Here is a 27,397-nt window from a genome sequence, read left to right as displayed (position 1 = left end):
TAATTAGAAAAAAAACACACATCCATTGAATATTTCATACAGGCCAATGTCTCTACTCTTTTAAACTGCAAAAGAAAACTGCATCGCTGGACCTTCTAATGCACCTCCTCAGATGATTATGTTTTTTTTTTTTAATTATTGAGATTTATTTCCCTGGCAGAATGGTGGAAACAGGAAATAAATGCCAGAATACACGACCACATGAGAGGAGAAAACACTCAGCACATAATGAAATGAGCATATATAGGCGCTCCAAACTGAAAGTACATGTCAGACGCTGCTGATATAATTGTGCCACAGCATCCTGTCTACTGACAATCAACACAGCAAGATAATCAATTGTATTTGGATGGCGCTTACTACCTCTGACGAGGCGTCGCATGAACCCGTCTGGAAATTCTGAGCCGTGCTGGACTAGCTGCTTTGTATTCAGAGAGATCGTGTGGATAACCAGCCACATATTCACACTTTTATGGGGGAAAATTACTAGTGCCAGGGAATAAAGAGAAAGTCTAAGTTCTTCTGCTTTGAGGCTTGCTCGATGTTCAAAATAAATCTGCATTACCCTTTTATGTTTCCATCTCTGGGCTCGCTCAGCTATGAAAAGGATCACTAGACAAACCTCTCTGACCTGTTCAGTGCACCTCTTCTAGGCAACGTCCTGTTGTTATATGCAGTGACACAGGAACTTCAACAGTTTGTCTTCAAAACTTGCAAACTAAGCAGATTTCAGGGCTCAGCTTGCTGCCTTTGGCCTATAAACCCACCCCTCACAACTCGTCACAAGGTGGGGTGGGGTTAGTAAGGCTTGATGATCCCGCGCACCCTGTGACGAACAGGAAAAGGCGGGGTGGCTGTGCTTCAGTGCCTGACGCCCCTAGAGCTGCAGGGCTTCAGTCAAAAACGCCCAGGGACAAACCTTCCACTCATGTCATCTGGAGTTGGAGCTTAGTGCGGGGGCAATGATTTTGCAGAGCTGATGACCTCACAGCCTACAGGCTATGAACTTATCAGCCCGGCAAATGGTATTTTATGCAAGCCTCACTGAGACAGCTGCGCAGGTGCAGCGGAGGCCTGCTAGAAGAGTGTTAGACTGAGGGTGAGTTATTTTAAGCACTGCCCTAAAGCACACCTTGGGGAAGAGGAAACACGTACTTGTGTGTGAAAAAGGCGGCTCGCCCGACTTCTTCTGCCCCCCAGACTATTTTTTCTTTAATAAGTCTTCCACTACTTCACGCATGTGCAGCAAGTACAGTTCCATGCCCATAAAGGACAAGTGGACCCCATCAACCTGGAAAAACTCCACATCTCCGTATCGCAAGCCCTCATGCTCCAAACAAGTAATCCCTTCTGCCCTACAAAAACCTTTCATCTCTTTATTGACCTTCCTCCGTGTGTGCTCTATCGCCCCCAGATTCTTAGCCCCTCTCCAGAACCTCCGTGGGACACATGCCGTCCAAAACACATGACATCCCTGCCACTGCCTTTGTATTTCCAACAGATCCCTCTTCATGCCCTTCACCACATCCAGCCCTGTTTGCACAACTAAATCATTCTCCCCTAAGTGTAACAGCAGGTCTGGACAAGATCCCCCAATTATCAACCTCTGTAAACCAACAGCAATTCCTACCACCTCATACCCCCCTTTCCTTCCCAGCGCACATGTAACGCTCCCGGTCCAAGCCCAAGTTCCCGCCAATGGTGGTTCGTCGCGCCTGACGCCATGCCCACTTTATGAAAGAATGCCCCACTATACAAATCGAGATGCCACTCGCATAGGGATCTGGAACCCCATCTGCGGAAACAGAAAAACACACAGTTAGACACATACCCCCAAACTCACCTCCTTTTTCCCCTGCACATACCGTTTATAGCAATCGGACCTCCAATGCCCAACCCCATTAACTCTGACCTACCCCACCCCTTGCCTGCTGGCCTCCGTAGCCATTCCCACTCTAAGAGAGTGTTCCAAATAATACCGCATTATAGCCCAATGTCCCCAAGTCCTTCCGCATGACCGTGAGTAACTGAAAGGGCGTTACCCCACTCCCGTCCGAGCACCTGAAAACCGGGCCGGTCCTGTCCTCATTCAGCTCCCATAGCTGTTTGCCCAAGCGCAACGGGTATATCTCCCTCACTGGATACTTTCTCAGCATTACTGTTGCTCACAGTCCCGCCTGGTCTGTTTTGGATTGGCATAGGAAGACATTTATCCCCCTTGTACCTGCGTGGACATCCTGCTATATTAACACCTTTGAATTCCCTTTTCCCAACAACGCTGAGACCTGGAATGCTCCAAAAAACATCCAAGACATCAATGTCCCGAAAAGCAAAACCTCCCCCTCCCCCACACAAATACCCAGAAGCCCGGCTACCAGTTCCTTTAGTAAATGTATTGTAATAGGTCCCCTGACCAGGCCCCTATGGCCAAACTCCCAGGCCCATCCTTTCAGTATTCTTTTCCCCAGCTCACCAGTGGACGGTTGGTATCCCCAAAGTAGCTTACCCGCAATACAAGCCAGCTTCCCCGCAATGGTAACCCTCGACTGTCCCCTTCCAATCATGTCCAGAATGAACTGCACCACAACCTCCACCCACTCCTTTGTTGACTCCCACCACCTTGCCCCAGACCTCAAGAATTCTTGACATGCCCGCACATGCACCCACTGTGTGGAAGGCGCTAAAGAGTTCACCACCAAGAGAAGCATCCACCTGTGCCTATGCTCCATAACGCCTGCGGCATCTCCGTCCTGACCAGTTCATCTTCCGTGACCAGCCAAAGCAACCTCGACCACTACAAACAAAACAAGGCATCCGCAGTGTCATTATTCACACCTGGCACGTGCCTTGCCCTGAATGAAATATCATGACGCAAGCAGCCCAACACGAATACCCTCAACAATTGCAACACTTGTGGATCCCTTGCAGACTGTCTATTTACGACGTGCACTACTGTCAAATTGCCCACCCGAAACACTATCTTCTTATGCTCCAGGTACTGTCCTCACACACACACACCACCACTACCATCAAAGGAAACAGTTCCAAAAAAAGCAATGCTCTTCCCACGTGATTCCACTCCTTTGGCCACTTTTCTGCACACAATTTTTCCTGCCAGTAAATGCCAAATCCTGCCGGACCTGCTGCGTCTGAAAAAATTTGCGCACCCCACTCACATTCCTTCCCCGACTGCAGGGGGATGCCATTGAAATCCTGTAAAAATCTCCATCACATTCTCAAATCCTCCTTCGTACCCACTGACAGTCTCACATGATGATGTGGCAATCTATGGCCTGAGAGCGCCATCCCCAGTCACCTACAAAAAGTCCTCCCAGCTCTCACCACCCTACATGCAAAGCTGAGATGCCCCAAGAGCATCTGAATATCACGCACCGTCACCTTTTTTCTGCTCAGCATACCCTCTACTGTTGCCACCATGGTCACCTTTTTGTCCTCAGGCAAGCGGGTCATCATAGTCTCCGAGTCCAACTCAATCCCCATGAATGATAACCGCGTGCAGGGCCCCATTGTCTTCTTAGGTGCCAGGGGCACACCCAGGTCCCCCATGAGAGTTCTAAAATGTGCCAGAATCTCTGCACAGTGCCCCATACCAACGGGTGCCTAACGAAAGAAGTCATCCACTGTCATGTGACCAGTGACTTGTGTAAATACCCATTGTAAAAATTAGCTGAAACACTCTAACAAAGAGCAACAGATATGGAGCAACCCATTGGCAAGGCCTTGTCCACGTTCCACTCTCCCTCAAAATGAATGCCCAAGAGTTTGTAATCCTGTGGATGCACCAGCAAGAGTCTGACCGAGACCTGGATGAACCCCTCCTCAGCGCCTGACATCGCCATAGCCATCCCGGATGGCTACAAGATCACCTGCAGGGACCGCACCAACAGACCAGGAGGAGGCATCGCCATCGTCCACAAGAATACCCTCAGAATCATGACCAGCAACGAAGACACCCTGAGCACCGCCGAACACCTGCACTTCTAGATCCACACTCAGAGGCACCCTTATTTACAGCCCCCCCCAGCAGTTCAGCGACTCCATCACCGATGTCATCATCACGCACTCTCTCGCATCCACAGACTACATACTCCTCGGGGACTTGAACTTCCACCTCAAGAACACCAACAACAACTCTACCACCCTGATCGACAACCTCGGCCTCAAGCAGCTCATCACGACACCCACCCACTCCGCAGGTCACGCTCGACCCCATTTTCTCCACCAGCAAACACTTCTCCTTCAGCCACACCACGAACTCCACTGGACCAACCACCGCTGCATCCACTTCTCCTTCGAGAAACCCACAACAAACCATCACCCGCCGAAGATGGAACAAGGTCACCGAAGACAAACTGATTACTACCCTCTCCCAGAACCCACCTATCGACACCACAGATACTGACATTGACACAGCAGCCCGCAACCTCAGGCAATGGATTGACGACTGTGCCAACACTCTCGCCCCAATCAAGAAATCTTCTAACAGACGCACCGACAGAAAGGCCTTCCGGTTCACCGCCGACCTCCAAGAATTCAAACAAACATGCCGAAGACTCGAAAAGAAGTGGCGGCAAGATCAGACACCAGACAACCACACGGTCTTCAAGAACGCCAACCACAGACAATACCAACTCATCCGAACTACCAAGAGAACCGCCTTCAAAGAACGCATCAACAACAACGCACAAAGCTACAAGGAGCTCTTCAACATCGTGAAGGAGCTCTCCAACCCCGGCTCCAACGCCAACGACATCCTGCCATCACAAGACCTCTGTGACTCCCTAGCCACTTTCTTCTACGCAAGATCGCAGACATCCATGACAGCTTCAGTACTCATTCCCCCACCGTCCACCACCGACACCACAGACTCACCACCCACCAGTCTCCTGCTCTCCTGGACCCACAGCAACGATAACATCGAAATCATGAATACCATCCACTCCGGCTCACCATCTGACCCCTGCCCTCACCACATCTTCAATAAAGAAAGCTCCGTCATCGCACCCCAAATCCGGAAGATCATCAACAGTTCCTTCGAGACCGCCACCTTCACGGAGAGCTGAAAACACGCAGAGATCAATGCCCTCCTCAAGAAACCCAAGGCGGACCCAAAGGACCTCAAGAACGTCTGGTCCATCTCCCTGCTCCCCTTGCCGGCAAAAGTCATAGAGAAAATTGTCAACAAACAACTGACCTGTTTCCTCGAGGAGAACAACACTCTGGACCTATCCCAATCCGGATTCTGCAGCAACCACAGTACCGAAACCGCCCTCATCGCAACCACCAATGACATCAGGACCATACTTGACAAGGACAAAGCCGCAGCTCTCATCCTACTGGACCTCTCAGCAGCGATCGACACGGTCTGCCACCACACCCTACGCACACGCCTCAACGACGCAGGAATCTGCGACAGAGCCCTGGACTGGATCACCTCCTTCCTCAGCGGCAGAACTCAGAGAGTCCGTCTCCCTCCATTCAGCTCTGAAGCCACCAAAATCATCTGCGGCGTTCCCCAGGGATCGTCCCTCAGCCCAACCCTGTTTAAAGTCAACATGGCTCCGCTCACAAACATCGCCCGATCGCACAACCTCAACATCGTCTCATACGCTGATGACACCCAGCTGATCCTCTCCCTTACCAAGGACCCCACCATTGCCAAGACCAACCTCCACGAAGGAATGAAGGCCATCGCCGAATGGATGAAGAACAGCTGCCTGAAACTGAATTCCGACAAGATTGAGGTCCTCATCTTCGGCTCCACCCCATCAGAATGGAACAACTCCTGGTGGCCTGCCACACTGGGAACCGTACCAACACCCACCGACCACGCACGCAACTTGGAATTCATCCTGGACTCATCACAATCAGTGACCCAGCAAGTCAATGCCATCTCCTCCTGCTTCAACACCCTCTGCATGATTCAGAAGACCTACAAATGGATCCCCAATGAAACCAGAAGAACAGTCACCCAAGCCCTAGTAAGCAGCAAACTGGACTATGGCAATGCTCTCTATGCAGGAACCACAGCCAACGCATCCAGAACGCCTCCGCATGCCTCATCCTGGACATCCCCGCCACTGCCACATCACAGACCACCTGAAAAACCAGCACTGGCTCCCAGTCAACATGAGAATCACCTTCAAACTCCTCACCCATGCTCATAAAGCACTGCACAACACCGGACCAGAATACTTCAACAGACGACTCTCCTTGTACACCCCGATCCGGGATCTCCGCTCCACCGTCATCGCAACCGTCCCACACGTCGGCAGAACTACAACTGGCGGTAGATCATTCTCGCACCTCGCCGCCAAAACGTGGAACACTCTTCCCACCCACCTGCGCCAGACCAAAGACCTCCTTACCTTCAGGAAACTTCTCAAGACCTGGCTATTCGAGCAGTAGCAGCACCCCCTGCCCCCTTCTCCCCCTCCCCCCCTCTCAACGCCTTGAGACCCTCGCGGGTGAGTAGTGCGCTTTAAAAAGCCCCTGTTGACTACAAAGTAACTGCCCCCCCCCCGACCTCCAATCCCCATTGGCCCCTGTGACTCGCTCCCTGCCAAAGTGGGCCAGAGTAGGCAAACACAACTTCATAAAGGTTTTCAAAAGTGACCAATATTTGTTTGCAATTTTAGTCAAAACCTATGATTTACTATTTGCTTAATAATTTATATCTTCTGAACCCTTCAATTGATTTTGTTTGTTTTGTTGTTCAAATATTCATAAAATAGGAGCTACTCTTATAAACTGGTGTCCGATTTCCCTTGTATTGCGTTTCTTTCTTAGTTTGTTTTGGTATTTCTAAATTTTTGCACTTGTTCTTTTTTTAAAGCCACAGCTACCCAGGGTTGAGCTAAGTGCCTGCAAACGAGCCTGCCTAGGCCAAAGATGGATTTGTGATTTTATTACACTGTGAGGTTGCACACCGACATCATATAATAAACTGCTTTCTTCACAGTCATGAAGTAGTTGGAACTAGAACAAAGTGGGTTAGTTTTGGTCCCATTTCCTAGACATATGATGCAGATCCACTGACTCAAACTTCAGAATTTGTTTAAAGTGGGTTGTGTTTAAGTGTCCTTCCTAGGGTGCACTCCTGATACAGTCTTTGAATAAAGGGATGCTTCTCACTGCATGTATCACTAGTGCTGGCTCCAAACTGGAGCACCCATAATATGAGCACAATGAAGTGTGACGTTTCTACACCTGGCTATCATCAACCTCTCTAAAGTAGCAACTGGGAACAGAAAAAAGGACAGGTGTGATCTAAAAACATCTTCACATTGAACAGAAACTGTAGTTGCACCCTTTCACCAAACCTTCTCCTACTGGTAGTGCTCAGCAAGAACTTTTTATCTGCCCCATGCCAACAAAGTCTTAATGGAGGTAGTTCTGTCTCCATCCTCCTCACTTCAGTGTCTAGATATCCATCTTCCAGCCAAAGGATTGCAGACAATACACTTCTGTCTGGCGAAGCTGTCTTTCCCCTCCATCTCGTGCAATGGTTAACCAGGGTCATCTAATCGGATCCCACTTTTTTCACTATTCTGACTCATACATACACAAAGCCCTACTGATATACTGTGTTACACGCATATTATGCAAGCACGCCCACATATATACAGGATGTCAGTGCAAGATTCTGGGTTTTCGCAAAGCAAAATACAAACGCTGTGGGATAGCGTAACTGGATGGACGGAATGCGGAACCAATCAAACATTCACCCCCAGTCACAGATCTGGGTTTAATCCATCCATTATTTTGCTCACCATGCCACCCCAGTTTGAACCCAGCCATATGCAAATCAGTCTTGACCCTGTTCCACATGGGAACAGTCCAGCCCGAACTGCCAGGCCAGGTTCTCCCTGGACCGGAAACAAGCATCCTGGGACCGGTTTCGGGGTTTCACCCCTCCTCAGCCAGGCTAGCTTGAATCCAGTGGCACAGTGAGCCCGGGACCCACGTCTGGGCATACCCGGTGCACTTAGGGCAGCAAAAGCAAAGCAAAATACAAACGCTGTGGGATAGCGTAACTGGATGGACGGAATGCGGAACCAATCAAACATTCACCCCCAGTCACAGATCTGGGTTTAATCCATCCATTATTTTGCTCACCATGCCACCCCAGTTTGAACCCAGCCATATGCAAATCAGTCTTGACCCTGTTCCACATGGGAACAGTCCAGCCCGAACTGCCAGGCCAGGTTCTCCCTGGACCGGAAACAAGCATCCTGGGACCGGTTTCGGGGTTTCACCCCTCCTCAGCCAGGCTAGCTTGAATCCAGTGGCACAGTGAGACCGGGACCCACGTCTGGGAATACCCGGTGCACTTAGGGCGGCAAAAGCAAAGCAAAATACAAACGCTGTGGGATAGCGTAACTGGATGGACAGAATGCGGAACCAATCAAACATTCACCCCCAGTCACAGATCTGGGTTTAATCCATCCATTATTTTGCTCACCATGCCACCCCAGTTTGAACCCAGCCATATGCAAATCAGTCTTGACCCTGTTCCACATGGGAACAGTCCAGCCCGAACTGCCAGGCCAGGTTCTCCCTGGACCGGAAACAAGCATCCTGGGACCGGTTTCGGGGTTTCACCCCTCCTCAGCCAGGCTAGCTTGAATCCAGTGGCACAGTGAGCCCGGGACCCACGTCTGGGCATACCCGGTGCACTTAGGGCGGCAAAAGCAAAGCAAAATACAAACGCTGTCGGATAGCGTAACTGGATGGACGGAATGCGGAACCAATCAAACATTCACCCCCAGTCACAGATCTGGGTTTAATCCATCCATTATTTTGCTCACCATGCCACCCCAGTTTGAACCCAGCCATATGCAAATCAGTCTTGACCCTGTTCCACATGGGAACAGTCCAGCCCGAACTGCCAGGCCAGGTTCTCCCTGGACCGGAAACAAGCATCCTGGGACCGGTTTCGGGGTTTCACCCCTCCTCAGCCAGGCTAGCTTGAATCCAGTGGCACAGTGAGCCCGGGACCCACGTCTGGGCATACCCGGTGCACTTAGGGCGGCAAAAGCAAAGCAAAATACAAACGCTGTGGGATAGCGTAACTGGATGGACGGAATGCGGAACCAATCTAACATTCACCCCCAGTCACAGATCTGGGTTTAATCCATCCATTATTTTGCTCACCATGCCACCCCAGTTTGAACCCAGCCATATGCAAATCAGTCTTGACCCTGTTCCACATGGGAACAGTCCAGCCCGAGCTGCCAGGCCAGGTTCTCCCTGGACCGGATTCTGGGTTTTCTACAGTTGAAAAGTACACATGAAGAGTCAGCCGGCCAAACTCTCACTGACACAGATCAAAGGGTCTGGTCAACTATATGAGATCACAAAGCATGATATGCTGCCACCAACAACTTATGTGCTAAACCTAAGAAAGGGGCAGTAGCCTTCTTTCCACTCTAAAGGTATCCTTTTTGTGTGTGCCTCCATGTCCACTGGATCACGCATTGTGTCTGTGGACACAGTATAGTACTGTAACACCAGAACCAAAAATAAAAGTCAGGATACCAGATACATATGCATGCAGGTAATCAGGGCAGGAGCACATGTCTAAATACCAGGAGGGGGTTATTTCTGTCCCAACACCAGCATGGGTAAACTTTCTTTGGGGAGAAGTGGACAAGAGGCACAGGAACAAGTGTGGTATGGGGGTGAAGTTGAGATGGATTTTGTTTTTAGGTTTTGTTGGATGAAATTTGGTGCCTGCAATAACAATACAAACATAGCTGGCAAACTATTTTACACCTGTTATACTGAAGGAGAAGGACTAAGTAGGGGGTCAATTAGAAAACAGTTAAGAGAAGGCAGAGCAGGAGTGACGGGTTGATGCAAATACTGGGAGGGCTGCACAAAAAGTCTATGTGGGACTAGCTAAGTTTAAGTGTGCTTCAGCCCAAGACTGCATGTTATTCAAGGCAGTGTTTGCGCTAATGTTTTCAAAGCAATTTAAGGGGTATGACATTATGGGGTCATGACTTGTGAGGGCTCTAGTGAAAGGACATGATGGCAGTTGACAATTTCTTGCAAATTTAGGAGCAAGAAACAGCATGGATAAGAGGAGTGGGGAACTGCTAAAGGGCAGAGGATGGGGAGGGAAGTCAGTTGGAGCCAGCGATATGGTGGCTTGAGGGAGGCTTAAGTTGTATATACAGGGAGTGCAGAATTATTAGGCAAATGAGTATTTTGACCACATCATCCTCTTTATGCATGTTGTCTTACTCCAAGCTGTATAGGCTCGAAAGCCTACTACCAATTAAGCATATTAGGTGATGTGCATCTCTGTAATGAGAAGGGGTGTGGTCTAATGACATCAACACCCTATATCAGGTGTGCATAATTATTAGGCAACTTCCTTTCCTTTGGCAAAATGGGTCAAAAGAAGGACTTGACAGGCTCAGAAAAGTCAAAAATAGTGAGATATCTTGCAGAGGGATGCAGCACTCTTAAAATTGCAAAGCTTCTGAAGCGTGATCATCGAACAATCAAGCGTTTCATTCAAAATAGTCAACAGGGTCGCAAGAAGCGTGTGGAAAAACCAAGGCGCAAAATAACTGCCCATGAACTGAGAAAAGTCAAGCGTGCAGCTGCCACGATGCCACTTGCCACCAGTTTGGCCATATTTCAGAGCTGCAACATCACTGGAGTGCCCAAAAGCACAAGGTGTGCAATACTCAGAGACATGGCCAAGGTAAGAAAGGCTGAAAGACGACCACCACTGAACAAGACACACAAGCTGAAACGTCAAGACTGGGCCAAGAAATATCTCAAGACTGATTTTTCTAAGGTTTTATGGACTGATGAAATGAGAGTGAGTCTTGATGGGCCCGTGGCTGGATTGGTAAAGGGCAGAGAGCTCCAGTCCGACTCAGACGCCAGCAAGGTGGAGGTGGAGTATGGTTTGGGCTGGTATCATCAAAGATGAGCTTGTGGGGCCTTTTCGGGTTGAGGATGGAGTCAAGCTCAACTCCCAGTCCTACTGCCAGTTCCTGGAAGACACCTTCTTCAAGCAGTGGTACAGGAAGAAGTCTGCATCCTTCAAGAAAAACATGATTTTCATGCAGGACAATGCTCCATCACACGCGTCCAAGTACTCCACAGCGTGGCTGGCAAGAAAGGGTATAAAAGAAGGAAATCTAATGACATGGCCTCCTTGTTCACCTGATCTGAACCCCATTGAGAACTTGTGGTCCATCATCAAATGTGAGATTTACAAGGAGGGAAAACAGTACACCTCTCTGAACAGTGTCTGGGAGGCTGTGGTTGCTGCTGCACGCAATGTTGATGGTGAACAGATCAAAACACTGACAGAATCCATGGATGGCAGGCTTTTGAGTGTCCTTGCAAAGAAAGGTGGCTATATTGGTCACTGATTTGTTTTTGTTTTGTTTTTGAATGTCAGAAACGTATATTTGTGAATGTTGAGATGTTATATTGGTTTCACTGGTAATGATAAATAATTGAAATGGGTATGTATTTTTTTTTGTTAAGTTGCCTAATAATTATGCACAGTGATAGTCACCTGCACACACAGATATCCCCCTAACATAGCTAAAACTAAAAACAAACTAAAAACTACTTCCAAAAATATTCAGTTTTGATATTAATGAGTTTTTTGGGTTCATTGAGAACATGGTTGTTGTTCAATAATAAAATTAATCCTCAAAAATACAACTTGCCTAATAATTCTGCACTCCCTGTATATATCTTCAGCTCTCTGGGGCCGAATTATAGAAGTGCTCCGGGGGCACATCGGGCTTTTACTCCTCTTTGAGCGCCCGGGGCACTTTGGTATTACAGAAGGGACCACAAACGCTTTTGCGGCCCCTTCTGTAATACAGATAGCGCTAGCGCACATATAGCGTCAGCGCTATCATTGGAGCGCGACACCTCATTTGCATGGCTCCATGCAAATGAGGGAATCGCTTTGCCTCTGCGCTCGCACCATATTACGGATGTGGACGTAGAGGCAAACATGCCTTTAGAAGGAGCACTGTAAGTGCTTCACAAAAAGGTGTCACACTTACAGTACGCCTTCTAAAAGTAGCCCTCTGTGGGGACGAAAATAGGTCCCATGGACCCCTCAGCCATCTCCTTGCAGGCGGGTGCAGTCACTCACTGCACCTGGCTGCAAGGGGATCTCAAATCCCACTTAAAAGTGTTGGTGGGGTGCTCCATACTTCTCTTACATATGCAGCCCTGAGGGCAGCACAAGTTTGTGGCTGCCCGGGGGGGATGAGGGGAGGTTTTGGGGGGCGGAGGAACGCATTCAAATATAATATGGCACACTCTCCTTGTTTGCAGCGGACACACCTTTAGAAAGGTGTGCTTGGCACAAACAAGGAGAGTGCCCCATATTCTATGCTACGGCCCCTGGCGTAATGGGTGATGAAAGTGATGCCGGGGATGTAGAGGTAGGAGGATATTTGATGCTGTGAATAATGTGGAAGGGGGACTAGTAGATGATGGCCTGAAATTAAGGGATTAGGAAAGTTACAGGTTTTTTGTGAAGTAAAGTTATCAGACTGGATGGTTGTATTGGCAAAGTATTGAATTACCTAAACTGTTAAGGTGGGATAGAGCATATTTGGGGCTATTGGGGAATTGGTGATATATGACATGTTTGAATAATATACTGGTTTTGGTGAAGGAGGACGGTAAGTTTAGCACTGGAGGCAGAAAGAACACCTCAAGGGAGGGTGTTTCTGGTGGCAGTAAGAGTGCTCAGAAAAAGCAGGGTTAGGATGGGGGAAGTTGAAGGCTACAAGAAGGGAAGTGAGAACAGAGTTAAGAGGAACATTGCAAGACAGATCTGGGCCAGGGGCGGACAGGTTGCCATTGTGAGACTGTGAATTTTCTAATATGATTATTAATGATTTTAATGAACTAAACATATGATGAATTAACATGTAAAACGAGTGGCTTTTGAAAATGGTTGCCACAGTTTATTTTTCTGTTCCTGAGTAAAATTCTAACTAAATGCTGTGTTATTTTTCCATAATTCAATGCTTCCATAAAAATGCATTTGGAGTTTGAGTAGATGTGTCTACAGCTACCCCTAGTTGGTTGCTGCATTATGTCTTACAAAGTCATGTTTTAACTGAGCATTGCATAAGTTGAATGTTCTATTGTTTGAGAATGTTACTAATATTTGTTTTTTCCCCGAGGATGGAAGTGAAGTTGAAATTGTAAAAGTTTGTCTCTGAGAAGAAGGGTTTGGGAGGCGATGAAAAAATGGAGCCACAGATGAGATAGTGCTGAAGAAAATGTTCTAGTAAATGTAGAATTGTCATATTTTGGGTTATCAATTTAGTTGTTGATTGGCTAAAGCGTAACTACTCCATAGACTTACCAATCATAAGCTTTTTAGAGTTTAGTATAACAATCTAGGTAGGATTTCCTGAGGGTTACGGAGATTAATGACACGAGTCAGATGAGTTTGGAGCAGGAGGCTGACAAGTGTTCCTGTAGCAGTGTGTTTAGCTGTTGTTAGGCCTAAATCTTCTGAAGACATAACTGATGGTGTCCCCTGGCTGAAGTAGACTGCTTGTTGCTACTACTATTGTTCTTGGTAATGTATGTTGTTGAAATGTTAAATGTTTCTCTTTAGCTTTTCAGGTACCAGCTGCAACTTATGATTTAAATGCTGCATATTAATATTAACTGCTGGTTCTCATGTGAGACATTTTCTTTATGTCCCTTCAGGGAGGTTATGCTGGGAAAGGCCCTGTTCAGTATTAAAGGGTGAGCACCATATGCCCATTTAGTACACATTTTGTGTGTTTGGGGAGGATGTTTGCTTTCCTGGGGCTAATGTGGTATCTCTTCTGTGTGTCTGAGACAAATTAGCACTCCTGATGGCCATGAGGAACCTGTTCGTCTGTGCAGGATGCTTGAACTTAACTCCTACCACCATTCCAGAATATATTCTGTGTATGGGATGCTAGCACTGCTGATGACCATGGGGTACCTACTCTACGTGTTCAAGGGAGGCTTGCACTGCTGAGCCCCATGTGGAGCGTGGGTGCGCGCACGTATGCATGTGTGTCTCTTCCAAACTGATGTCCATCTGGTATTAGTTTTTTGTTGTGTGAGGGAAGGTTCCACTGCTGATACTCTTCTGATACTTGTTCAGTAGGTTTGTGATGCTTGCATAACAGATACCTCAGAACAATGCATGGATTTTCAGCACTTAAGGAAAAAAAAAAAAATTCAGCCTGAGTACACCTAGTGCATGTTAAAAAGTATTTTTTATTGAGACCTTTGTAGTGCTTTGATGCCACCACTCAATAATCCATTAAACCCCCTGCCTCTTTGAAGAGCGAGCCCTTCCTGTGTCCACATGGTACCTGTTCTGTGGTGTTCTGTGTGAATTTGGGAAGTAAGCATGCACTACCGATGGCTGTACTGTAACTGTTTACACACACACACACACACACACACACGCACACAATCTTAAAAGTACCTATGTATGTCCCTGCCAAAGTCCATAACATACCAACTTTACTCACCCCTTATTCCAAAATGTTTCTGATAGCAACCCATGGGTGTGTTGCATCACCCATGTGAGATGCAGCACCTAAATGCTCCCACTCAGCGCTATCATTGGAGCGCGACACCTCATTTGCATGGCTCCATGCAAATGAGGGAATCACTTTGCCTCTGCGCTCGCACCATATTACGGATGTGGACGTAGAGGCAAACATGCCTTTAGAAGGAGCACTGTAAGTGCTTCACAAAAAGGTGTCACACTTACAGTACGCCTTCTAAAAGTAGCCCTCTGTGGGGACGAAAATAGGTCCCATGGACCCCTCAGCCATCTCCTTGCAGGCGGGTGCAGTCACTCACTGCACCTGGCTGCAAGGGGATCTCAAATCCCACTTAAAAGTGTTGGTGGGGTGCTCCATACTTCTCTTACATATGCAGCCCTGAGGGCAGCACAAGTTTGTGGCTGCCCAGGGGGGATGAGGGGAGGTTTTGGGGGGCGGAGGAACGCATTCAAATATAATATGGCACACTCTCCTTGTTTGCAGCGGACACACCTTTAGAAAGGTGTGCTTGGCACAAACAAGGAGAGTGCCCCATATTCTATGCTACGGCCCCTGGCGTAATGGGTGATGAAAGTGATGCCGGGGATGTAGAGGTAGGAGGATATTTGATGCTGTGAATAATGTGGAAGGGGGACTAGTAGATGATGGCCTGAAATTAAGGGATTAGGAAAGTTACAGGTTTTTTGTGAAGTAAAGTTATCAGACTGGATGGTTGTATTGGCAAAGTATTGAATTACCTAAACTGTTAAGGTGGGATAGAGCATATTTGGGGCTATTGGGGAATTGGTGATATATGACATGTTTGAATAATATACTGGTTTTGGTGAAGGAGGACGGTAAGTTTAGCACTGGAGGCAGAAAGAACACCTCAAGGGATGCTAGCACTGCTGATGACCATGGGGTACCTACTCTACGTGTTCAAGGGAGGCTTGCACTGCTGAGCCCCATGTGGAGCGTGGGTGCGCGCACGTATGCATGTATGTCTCTTCCAAACTGATGTCCATCTGGTATTAGTGTTTTGTTGTGTGAGGGAAGGTTCCACTGCTGATACTCTTCTGATACTTGTTCAGTAGGTTTGTGATGTTTGCATAACAGATACCTCAGAACAATGCATGGATTTTCAGCACTTAAGGAAGAAAAAAAAAAAAATTCAGCCTGAGTACACCTAGTGCATGTTAAAAAGTATTTTTTATTGAGACCTTTGTAGTGCTTTGATGCCACCACTCAATAATCCATTAAACCCCCTGCCTCTTTGAAGAGCGAGCCCTTCCTGTGTCCACATGGTACCTGTTCTGTGGTGTTCTGTGTGAATTTGGGAAGTAAGCATGCACTACCGATGGCTGTACTGTAACTGTTTACACACACACACACACACACACACGCACACAATCTTAAAAGTACCTATGTATGTCCCTGCCAAAGTCCATAACATACCAACTTTACTCACCCCTTATTCCAAAATGTTTCTGATAGCAACCCATGGGTGTGTTGCATCACCCATGTGAGATGCAGCACCTAAATGCTCCCACTCATCCTTTTTCAATATGCAGACCGGTGTAATTAGAAATCTTTACATTTCTACTAAATGTAGTTTTTGTGAATTTATAATCGTTTATTTACAACTTCTAAAAGAAATACTATGGACTGAAAAGTACACAAAGATGAATTTCCCTTGACGGATTTCAATATGAAATGACTTGAATGAGGATGTTTCTCAAACAAGACAGTTCCCCATGTGCCTCTCCCACAGGAGATACTCATTTACTCTCAGCAGGCTAAAATGTCTCTGGGGTTGCCATTTGCCATAAGGCCCCTTAAATGCCTTTGCTCAATTCCTTAAAGCGGAACATAAAGCATTTCAAAAGTGGCTTAAGTTTTTAAAGACACATCCTTTTACTTAGTATTAGACTTTGAAATGTTAATTTATACACATCAGACACCACAATCAAGGCATGTATCAAAACAGTTTGCTAGGACATATCTGATTCCAGTTTCGTCTTCGAGAACCATGTCAAAAATATATTACCTTAGTTAGTGCATGTGCGGAAGACAACACAGCTCAGGAAAGAAAACCACTGTCCTAATTTTCCAGGTTATGCTGCCTATAGCTCAAGCACTAACTTGGAGAACCTGAGGAAAGGATATGTGGTTTATAAAGTTAAATGTCTCATAAACAGACACACAACTATGCTCAGCCCGAGGTTCACTTACGTCTGGATTGGCAGACGCTGCACACTGCAGACATGCACCCTTTCTAATTTGAAACACTAGTACATGACAGTAAAGAATTATAATAAAAGACACTGAATACTGCAGCTTTGTTGGGAACTAATCCCAATTCTTAAACAACTTCACTAGCTCTCATTAGAACTGCATAGCACTGCCAACATCACTTATATAAAGTGCAAAGCTTTTCTTACAGGACTTCCTTCATACAGAAAAGATAAACTGCACACATTTGGAGGTGTAAGAGAAACAATTTATGTATCCTAGAGATTTCGGCATCTAAAACAATTGCCAGACAGGTTTTTTCATGCCCAACACCTAAACTCTGTAACAAAATGAACAGGTTACTTACTTTTAGTAAATATTTTTCTGGTGGATACTTCAACTGTAAATTCTTCACCTCTCGAATATCCCCAGGTGTCAGGCTGGATCCAGATATTTTCTCAGCAGTGCTCCCACTCACTGTAGGTGGCGCCTTGTGGCTCCACGTTGGCTTTTTTATCCCAGAAGTGACGGAATAGAGCAGTATATAGGGCCACCCCTGTGCACCAATGTCAGTGGAGCACGAAACAGTTGTTAGTACCAGTGTGCACATCTCTAATTTGGGACCTTTTTAGATGGTAAAGACATTGTACTTCATAGAACAGGCAGGTTGGAGCACACTGAGGATTCTACTGTTAGAGTAGCCACCAGAAACAGTGTTACCAAAGGTAAGTAACTTTTTCTTCTGAAGAATACTTCTTACTGCAGATATATCACCTTTACAAAAGATACTAAAGCAGTACCGCCCAAAGGTGGAGGATCTGTGGAGTGAGATCAGACCAACATGTCTTGCGGGACCGAAGATGCAAAATGCCCTTCCTCTCAGACCTGGCTGTCAAGCAGTAGTACTTTGTTAACATGTGCACTGAAGCACACATCGATGTCTAACAGATGTCCAGGACAGGCACTCCAAGCACCAATGCAGTTGTGGTGCCTTAGCCCGAGTGGAATGGACTCTCAGACCCTTCAAATGCTGCTGTTTGGCAAATTTGCAGCAGAGCTTAATGCAGAAGACTATTCACTTCCACAGATTTGTTTTCTGCACCGCCGTGCCCTTCTTTGCCTCAGAGAGTCGTACAAAAAAAAAAAATCAGCCACCTGTTAAGTCTTTGATGGCATTGATAAGGAAGCATAAAGCCCCTTTGGAGTCTAGCTGAAGGAGTCTCCCATCCTCTCTCAAGGGGTTAGGTGGGGCAAAGGACGCTAGGGAAATTATTGATTGTGCAACATTAAAAGGAGTCACAAATCTCAGTATGTAGGCTGACCAGGTCCTCCGCACTTGTTTGTTTAGAACAAGGGTGGAGAAGAGCAGCTGTCTCAAAAGAGCCTGGAGTTCACTCTATGACAAGCTGAAGTGATCGCAATGAGGAAGATAGTTTTGAGAGTCAGAGGAAGCAACTAGGGGGTGCACATAAGGAACAACATAATCAAATTAAGATCCTACTATGGCATCACAAACTGTTTGAAAGGGAAAATGTGTGCCAAACCTCTAATAAACCTGTCAGAACCCCTTTCAGAAGGCTAGAGGGCAAGCATTGGTTACAGGGCCCAAACGTGGGGGCTGAGGCCTTTTACACCTGATGACCCTGGGCCCGACCTACTATCGTTCCTAAGCAACTCAGCAAATGCTGTATCTTCAGCATGTGACTCTCACTGGTAGCGTGAAGGCTGTACACGGCCCAATAAATAAAGTCAGATACTCGCTTTCATGACAAATGTAATAATTCTATAAAACACAAACTGAAATAAGACACCCAAACAATAGACAGACTTTGTAAGGCCGGGACTGTAGCTCTGTTTGGGCCAGGTCCTGAGTCCCAGCTCCCTGTCTACTGGTGGTGGTCATTCCCAAATTACATGAGGCAACATTCAGGTTAGGCCCCAGTTCAGAGTACAAGTCCGAGAAGTCCCACAATGGATTTTTTTAAAGTCAAAGTGTAGCAGCACTGTAGCGCTATTAGTCAGAAAAAGCTCCCCCAGGGCTCTGCGGGCCGTCAATCAGTCTTACCCGCTCCCACTGACGTGGCAATACGGAGGACCCCAGGAGTGTTCAGAAGTCTGGCGTTGCAGTAGGCTGTAGCAGGTGCTGATAAAGGGCTGTCATCTCATTGCTGCTGGCGCAGAGGCTGAGCAATCGTTCGCTGAGGTACTAAATTCCTCTGATTCCAACAGCAGGTCTTGGGTAAAAGGGAAAAGAAAAAAAACTCATGCCAGAACAGAAATGAGAAATGAGAAAATCTGAAAGTACACCACAAAGTATACCCTCCCCTCAATATTCACTGCTGGCCCTGGTTCAATCAGCGCCTTCCCGGTCAGCTTCCTCCGTCGGGTTCAGCAGCATCTGGTTCTCTTTGTTCCGTGTCTCCTTTATGTTCTCTCTGCTCCTTTGCCTCCCCGCACTCTATTTTCTGTCGCCCTTTTACTTCCGTGTTTCACCATCCTTCCGGTTGATCTTTTGGGTTTATACAATGGATTTCATTGGTCGGGGAGTCACTTTCACATCACTGTTTCTGCAAGCAAAAGTCCTTTGTCGTTGTTTTTTTTTGTATTCCTTCTCCTGCTGACATCAGTTTTCCTTCACTTCTTGTTCCAGGAGCTGCGTGGATTGAGTGGAGGGGAAACGATCCGTCTCCAGACCTAGAGACCCGCCAGGTAAGGAGGGTGTTGGGGCGGGATCACCTTCACAGATTGTTGGTCTGGCAAACATAAAAAGGCCAAAAGGACAGACAAATAAACATAAAATTGCCCACTGCAATTCATTTCTAGGCCAAAGGCAGGCCAAACAATAAAACATACTATAGTACTTTGGCTTGCTAAGTGGTCTGTGCTATGGAACCCACACCAGACCACACATTTGAACCCAGTGTCTGTTGTAAATTAACTTTGTAGACTGATGCCTGGATGCAAGGATAACATCCCCGACTATTAGGGAGGAAGATGAAATGCAGTAAACTGCCACTACTCATTCTCCACACATGGAGGTGTAAATTGTGCAGGTCTGGGTGAAACACCCAACCTTGCTGCTGCGACAGAAGACTCTCCAGAAGTGTCAGCCTGATTGGAGGACAGATGTTGGTGCCCAGAAGTTGCAGGTACCACACACTGCTGGCCTAACATTGAGCCATTAATCTAACTTGGGCCTGGTCATTCCTGATATTCTTCAAGACTTAGGTCAGGAGAGGCAGAGGTGGAAATGCATGCAGGAGTCCCATGCTCCACTTTAGCAGGAATATGTCCTCCAGAAAGAGCTTTCCTGGGAAATCAAATGTGCCAACGTTTTGACACTGCGCATTCTCGATGGTGGTGAATGATGCCCTGCGCCACCTCAGGGGACAACTGCTATTCATAATTCACCAGGTGCCACTGGCTGAGCTCCTTCACCCTGACTCTGACGTTTAAAGGCCCCACCAGATGGTTCCAGGATGATGCCCTGATATCCTAGCAAATTTAGTAAGCGCAGAGCCTCATTACCCCTTCGCTGCCAGGCCTTTTCCCCTCCTGTGCCGAGCCTTTTTTTGGCTATTTGGGGCAGATCTCGCTTAGGCCCTCATAACCTTTTGTTCACATAAGCTACCCACACCAAATTTGCGTCCTTTTTTTCCAACATCCTAGGGATTCTAGAGGTACCCAGACTTTGTGGGTCCCCCAGAAGGAGGCCAAGAAATTATCCAAAATACAGTGAACATTTCGTTTTTTTTTTTTAAAAATGGGAAAAAGGGGCTGCAGAAGAAGGCTTGTGTTTTTTCCCCTGAAAATGGCATCAACAAAGGATTTGCGGTGCTAAAATCACCAGCTTCCCAGCTTTCAGGAACAGGCAGACTTGAATCAGAAAACCCAATTTTTCAACACAATTTTGCCATTTTACTGGGACATACCCAATTTTTACGGTTTTTTGTGCTTTCAGCCTCCTTCCAGTCAGTGACAGAAATGGGCACGAAACCAATGCTGGATCCCAGAAACCGAAACATTTCTGAAAAGTAGACAAAATTCTGAATTCAGCAAGGGGTAAATTTGTATAGATCCTACAAGGGTTTCCTACAGAAAATAACAACTGAAAAAAAAAACATTGAAAATGAAGTGAAAAAATCTGCAATTTTTCTCTACGTTTTACTCTGTAACTTTTTCCTGCAATGTCAGATTTTTTAAAGCAATATACCGTTACATCTGCTGGACTCTTCTGGTTGCGGGGATATATAGGGCTTGTAGGTTCATCAAGAACTCTAGGTACCCAGAGCCAATAAATGACCTTCACCCTGCCTTGGGTTTTCATTCTATACCGGGTATACATCAATTCATTTGCTGAAATATAAAGAATAAAAAATAGCTATCAAGAAAACCTTTGTATTTCCAAAATGGGCACAAGATAAGGTGTTGCGGAGCAGTGGTTATTTGCACATCTCTGAATTCCGGGGTGCCCATACTAGCATGTGAATTACAGGGCATTTCTCAAATAGACGTCTTTTTTACACACTCTCTTATATTTGGAAGGAAAAAATGTAAAGAAAGACAAGGGGCAATAACACTTGTTTTGCTATTCTATGTTCCCCTAAGTCTCCCGAGACAAAATGATACCTCACTTGTGTGGGTAGGCCTAGCGCCCACGAAAGGAAATGGCCCAAAACACAACGTGGACACATCCCATTTTTTTTTACAGAAAACAGAGGTGTTTTTTGCAAAGTGCCTACCTGTAGATTTTGGTCCCTAGCTCAGCCAGCACCTAGGGAAACCTACCAAACCTGTGCATTTTTTAAAACTAGAGACCTAGGGGAATCCAAGATGGGGTGACTTGTGGGGCTCTGACCAGGTTCTGTTACCCAGAATCCTTTACAAACCTCAAAATTTGGCTAAAAAAAACACATTTTCCTCACATTTCGGTGACAGAAAGTCCTGGAATCTTAGAGGAGCCACAAATGTCCTTCCACCCAGCGTTCCCCCAAGTCTCCCGATAAAAATGGTACCTCACTTGTGTGGGTAGGCCTAGCGCCCACGAAAGGAAATGGCCCAAAACACAACGTGGACACATCCCATTTTTTTACAGAAAACAGAAGTGTTTTTTGCAAAGTGCCTACCTGTAGATTTTGGTCCCTAGCTCAGCCGGCACCAAGGGGAACCTACCAAACCAGCATATTTTTGAAAACTAGAGACCTAGGGGAATCCAAGATGGGGTGACTTGTGGGGCTCTGACCAGGTTCTGTTACCCAGAATCCTTTGCAAACCTCAAACTTTGGCTAAAAAAAACACATTTTCCTCACATTTCGGTGACAGAAAGTTCTGGAATCTGAGAGGAGCCACAAATTTCCTTCCACCCAGCGTTCCCCCAAGTCTCCCGATAAAAATGGTACCACACTTGTGTGGGTAGGCCTAGCGCCCACGAAAGGAAATGGCCCAAAACACAACGTGGACACATCCCATTTTTTTTTTTTACAGAAAACAGAGGTGCAGATTTTGGTCCCTAGCTCTGCCGGCACCTAGGGAAACCTATCAAACCAGCACATTTTTGAAAACTAGAGACCTAGGGGAATCCAAGATGGGGTGACTTGTGGGGCTCTGACCAGGTTCTGTTACCCAGAATCCTTTGCAAACCTCAAAATGTGGCTAAAAAAAACAAAACACATTTTCCTCTCATTTCGGTGACAGAAAGTTCTAGAATCTGAGAGGAGCCACAAATTTCCTTCCACCCAGCGTTCCCCCAAGTCTCCCGATAAAAATGGTACCTCACTTGTGTGGGTAGGCCTAGCGCCCACAAAAGGAAATGGCCTAAAACACAACGTGGACACATCCCATTTTTTTTTTTTACAGAAAACAGAGGTGTTTTTTGCAAAGTGCCTACCTGTAGATTTTGGCCCCTAGCTCAGCCGGCACCCAGGGAAACCTACCAAACCTGTGCATTTGTGAAAACTAGAGACCTAGGGGAATCCAAGATGGGGTGACTTGTGGGGCTCTGACCAGGTTCTGTTACCCAGAATCCTTTGCAAACCTCAAAATTTGGCTAAAAAAAACACATTTTCCTCACATTTCGGTGACAGAAAGTTCTGGAATCTGAGAGGAGCCACAAATTTCCTTCCACCCAGCGTTCCCCCAAGTCTCCCGATAAAAATGGTACCACACTTGTGTGGGTAGGCCTAGCGCCCACGAAAGGAAATGGCCCAAAACACAACGTGGACACATCCCATTTTTTTTTTTTACAGAAAACAGAGGTGCAGATTTTGGTCCCTAGCTCTGCCGGCACCTAGGGAAACCTATCAAACCAGCACATTTTTGAAAACTAGAGACCTAGGGGAATCCAAGATGGGGTGACTTGTGGGGCTCTGACCAGGTTCTGTTACCCAGAATCCTTTGCAAACCTCAAAATGTGGCTAAAAAAAACAAAACACATTTTCCTCTCATTTCGGTGACAGAAAGTTCTAGAATCTGAGAGGAGCCACAAATTTCCTTCCACCCAGCGTTCCCCCAAGTCTCCCGATAAAAATGGTACCTCACTTGTGTGGGTAGGCCTAGCGCCCACAAAAGGAAATGGCCTAAAACACAACGTGGACACATCCCATTTTTTTTTTTTACAGAAAACAGAGGTGTTTTTTGCAAAGTGCCTACCTGTAGATTTTGGCCCCTAGCTCAGCCGGCACCCAGGGAAACCTACCAAACCTGTGCATTTGTGAAAACTAGAGACCTAGGGGAATCCAAGATGGGGTGACTTGTGGGGCTCTGACCAGGTTCTGTTACCCAGAATCCTTTGCAAACCTCACAATTTGGCTAAAAAAAACAAATTTTCCTCACATTTCGGTGACAGAAAGTTCTGGAATCTGAGAGGAGCCACACATTTCCTTCCACCCAGCATTCCCCCAAGTCTCCCAATAAAAATGGTATCTCACTTGTGTGGGTAGGCCTAGCGCCCACGAAAGAAATGGCCGAAAACACAACATGGACACATCACATTTTTTCACAGAAAACAGTGCCTACCTGTGGATTTTGGCCTCTAGCTCAGCCAGCACCTGGGGAAACCTAGCAAACCAGCACATTTCTGAAAACTAGACACCTAGGGGAATCCAAGATGGGGTGACTTGTGGGGCTCTGACCAGGTTCTGTTACCCAGAATCCTTTGCAAACCTCAAAATTTGGCCCAAAAAACACTTTTTCCTCTCATTTCGGTGACAGAAAGTTCTGCAATCTGAGAGGAGCCACAAATATCCTTCCACCCAGCGTTCCCCCAAGTCTCCCGATAAAAATGGTACCTCACTTGTGTGGGTGGGCCTAGCGCCCATGAAAGGAAATGGCCCAAAACACAACGTGGACACATCACATTTTTTCAGAGAAAACAGAGGTGTTTTTTGCAAAGTGCCTACCTGTGGATTTTGGCCTCTAGCTCAGCCGGCCCCGGGTGGGGGGGCAGAAATGGTCTAAATACAATTTGCCCCTCCAGGGGAGCGACCCTTGCCTACGGGGTCGCTCCCCTTGCGTGACGGCGCAAAAAAAAAAAAGATCCCCAGTGCCTAGTGGTTTCTGCCCCCCTTGGGGGGAGATTGACCTAAAATCGGCCGATCTGCCCCCAAAGCGGGCAGAAATGGCCTAAATACAACTTGCCCCTCCAGGGGAGCGACCCTTGCCTAAGGGGTTGCTCCCCATCTCTAAAAAAAGAAAAAAGAAAAAAAAACCACCCTTGGGGGCAGATTCACCTAAAATCGGCCGATTTGCCCCCAAGGGGGGCAGAAATGGTCTAAATACAATTTGCCCCTCCAGGGGAGTGACCCTTGCCTAAGGGATCGCTCCCCATCTCTAAAAAAACAAACAAACAAAAAAAAAAAAACACAATTTTTTTTAGCCCTGGCGCCTAGAGGTTTCTACCTCCCGGGGGCAGATCGCCTAATAACAATAGGCCGATCTGCCCCCAGGGGGGGCAGAAATGGCCTAAAATATATGTGCCCCTCAACCCCCCCCCCCAGGGAGCGACCCTTGCCTACGGGGTTGCTCCGTTTGCCTGACGGCGCAAAAAATAAAAAGATCCCTGGTGCCTAGTGGTTTCTGCCCCCCTTGGGGGCAGATTGACCTATAATCGTCCGATCTGCCCCCAAAGCGGCCAGAAATTGCCTAAATACAATTTGCCCCTCCAGGGGAGTGACCCTTGCCTAAGAGGTCGCTCCCCATCTGTAAAACAACAACAACAACAAAAATCCCCGGTGCCTAGTGGTTTCTGCCCCCCTTGGGGGCAGATCAGCCTAATAAAAATAGGCTGATCTGCCCCCCTGGGGGGCAGAAATGGCCTAAAATAAATTTGCCCCCCAGGTGAATGACCCTTACCTAAGGGGTCGCTCCCCTTACGTGAAATTCACGAACAAAAAAAAAACTCCCTGGTGTCTAGTGGTTTCTGCCCCCCTTGGGGGCAGATTGGCCTCACAAAAATAGGCCAATCTGCCCCCAAGGGGGGCAGAAATGGCCTAAATTTAATTTGCCCCCTATGGGAGCGACCCTTGCCTAAGGGGTCGCTCACCACACCTGAAAAAATAAATAAAAAAAATATATATATATCCCTGGTGCCCCCCAGGGGTCCCCCCTTTCTGCCCCCTCCTGGGGGCAGATCGGCCTAATAATAGGCCTTCAAAAAAAATTCCCCCCCTGGGAGCGACCCTTGCCCAAGGGCTTCCCCTTCCATCCCTGACTTGGGGGGGGGGGGTGTGAGGGGGAACCCCACAGAGTGAGCGCTAGCGAGCGCTCCCTCTGGGCTGGGTGCCCAGGACGTAATGGTTACGTCCTGGGCACAGCAGCACTGTGCCGCAGGACGTAACCATTACGTCCGCGGCACAGAACTGGTTAAAACAGGTCTCAGAATCCCACTCCACCTTGCTCGTTGTAGTATCATAGAAGTGGTTCTGTTCATGAGAATTTGTATCAGCCTCTCTTTGATGGATGGCAGCATCAGTTACATTTCCCGCAACTCCGACAGATTAAGTTGAGGCTGGTTTTCTACCAGAGACCAGATTCCTTTGATCTCCATCCACCGTCAGCTCTGGGTGGGGCAGGAAGAGGGGACTACTGGCGGCCCTACTGAAGTTGAGCAGCCACCACTGTAGATCTCTTGCAGTCTCCTCAGAAGCCTGGATGCAATCAGACAGGTTTCCTAGGTGCTAGGCCCACTGAGACTTTAGATTCCAGCGTGGAGCCCACATATGCCACCTGGCATAGTCAACAATCAGAATGCAGCAGGCTACCAGGCCAAGAAACCTCAAACTGCTCTCACGGAGACCCAGGACTGGGGTGGAAACATCAGGATCACAGCCCGAATGTCCTGGACTCACTGCGAATGAGAGAGTGCCCTGAATTGCACCATATCCGAGGCAGCTCCTACAAAAGGAATCCTCTCCGAAGGAGTCAAGTGCTACTTTGGCACACTGATCGAGAACTACAACGTTTGCTGCCATCTGGAGGTGGTCCCCAAATGAATGTGGCAAGCCCGCCATCAAGAGTCAGTCATCAAGGTAGGGGAAGACTGTTAACCCCATACTCTGAAGTTGGGCAGCAAGTGCTGCCATTGTTTTCGTGCTGGTGAGGCCAAAGGGGCGCACGGAAAACAGAAAATGCTCCTGACCTACTTTGAACCAAACGTAATATCAGTGGGACTCCAGGATAGATATAGCATTGCTGGTACAAGACCACTATTCAGTTGCCTGGATCCTGGACAGGCAGAACAGGGCCAGCATGAGCATGTTGAATCTGTCCTTCCACAGAAAGGCATTCAGAGGGGAAAGCTCTAAAAAGGACAGAGGCCTCCATCCTTCTTTGGTATGAGTAAATAGTGGGAACAACAACCCATTCAGATTTCTGACGCTGGAAATCTTTTTGCAGAAAGGTGCTCCTCTGAAAGACGCTCTGATGTGAAAGGATGGGCCAGAAAGGAATGGCGGGGCTTACCCTTCCTAAATGATCTGGAGGACCCATCTGTTGGATGTGAAGGATTGCAAACTAGGGAGAAAGTGTTTCCCAGATGATGGGTATGCACCACTAAGGACAAAATAAAGTGGCTTGGAAGCAGACGCTGCAGGGCTAGGAAGATCAGTGCTCTTGGGGACCTGTAAAGTGCTCAGAATTCACCTGCTAAAGCTCCACCATACATAGCTTCCCTGAGCCCTTCTAGTTCTTTTTGGTACCTGTACTCCTACGTAACTTAACATTATGATATTTTATGTAGCTATGCTTTTAGTGTACAGCACCCCAGTGGCTAGTGCTGCGTTATATGAATAGCAAAAGTAAATAATAAATAATAATTAAATTGCGGGTTGAATATGGCTTTTACCCTTTTGAATAGTGTTCCTGACACAGAACTAGACACAAATAGTTGACTCCAGCCAGCAATCACAGTGCTACACTATTCTCTCCGAATTGCACCTACATTATTTTCTTTGGGATCCTCTTTCTCCTCTTCTTCGTCTGTCTGGGTGTTCTTCTCAGTAACATCAGACATCTTCTTCTGCAGTTCTGCTAACCTAAAATAAATAATATCTGAGTTTGCTTTTGCCATCTTTAAATATGACAAATGGCAT

The 27,397-nt window shown here is 47.1% G+C and overlaps 1 protein-coding gene across 3 annotated transcripts in view; it reads right to left on the bottom strand.

Moving 5' to 3' along the window:
- Positions 1 to 27,397, bottom strand: part of OPTN (optineurin) — a 309,738-nt gene that overhangs the window by 151,622 nt on the left and 130,719 nt on the right. For all 3 annotated transcript variants that reach the window (XM_069228672.1, XM_069228671.1, XM_069228673.1), the window contains one exon: positions 27,247 to 27,340. In XM_069228672.1, the coding sequence (XP_069084773.1) occupies positions 27,247 to 27,340 (94 nt within the window). The remainder of the gene's footprint in view (positions 1 to 27,246; positions 27,341 to 27,397) is intronic.

Source organism: Pleurodeles waltl, chromosome 4_1 (genome assembly GCF_031143425.1).
Source record: "Pleurodeles waltl isolate 20211129_DDA chromosome 4_1, aPleWal1.hap1.20221129, whole genome shotgun sequence".
Lineage (NCBI taxonomy): Eukaryota > Metazoa > Chordata > Amphibia > Caudata > Salamandridae > Pleurodeles > Pleurodeles waltl.
The sequence above is the reverse complement of the archived record's forward strand: the minus strand, read 5'-3'. Positions and strand labels throughout refer to the sequence as shown.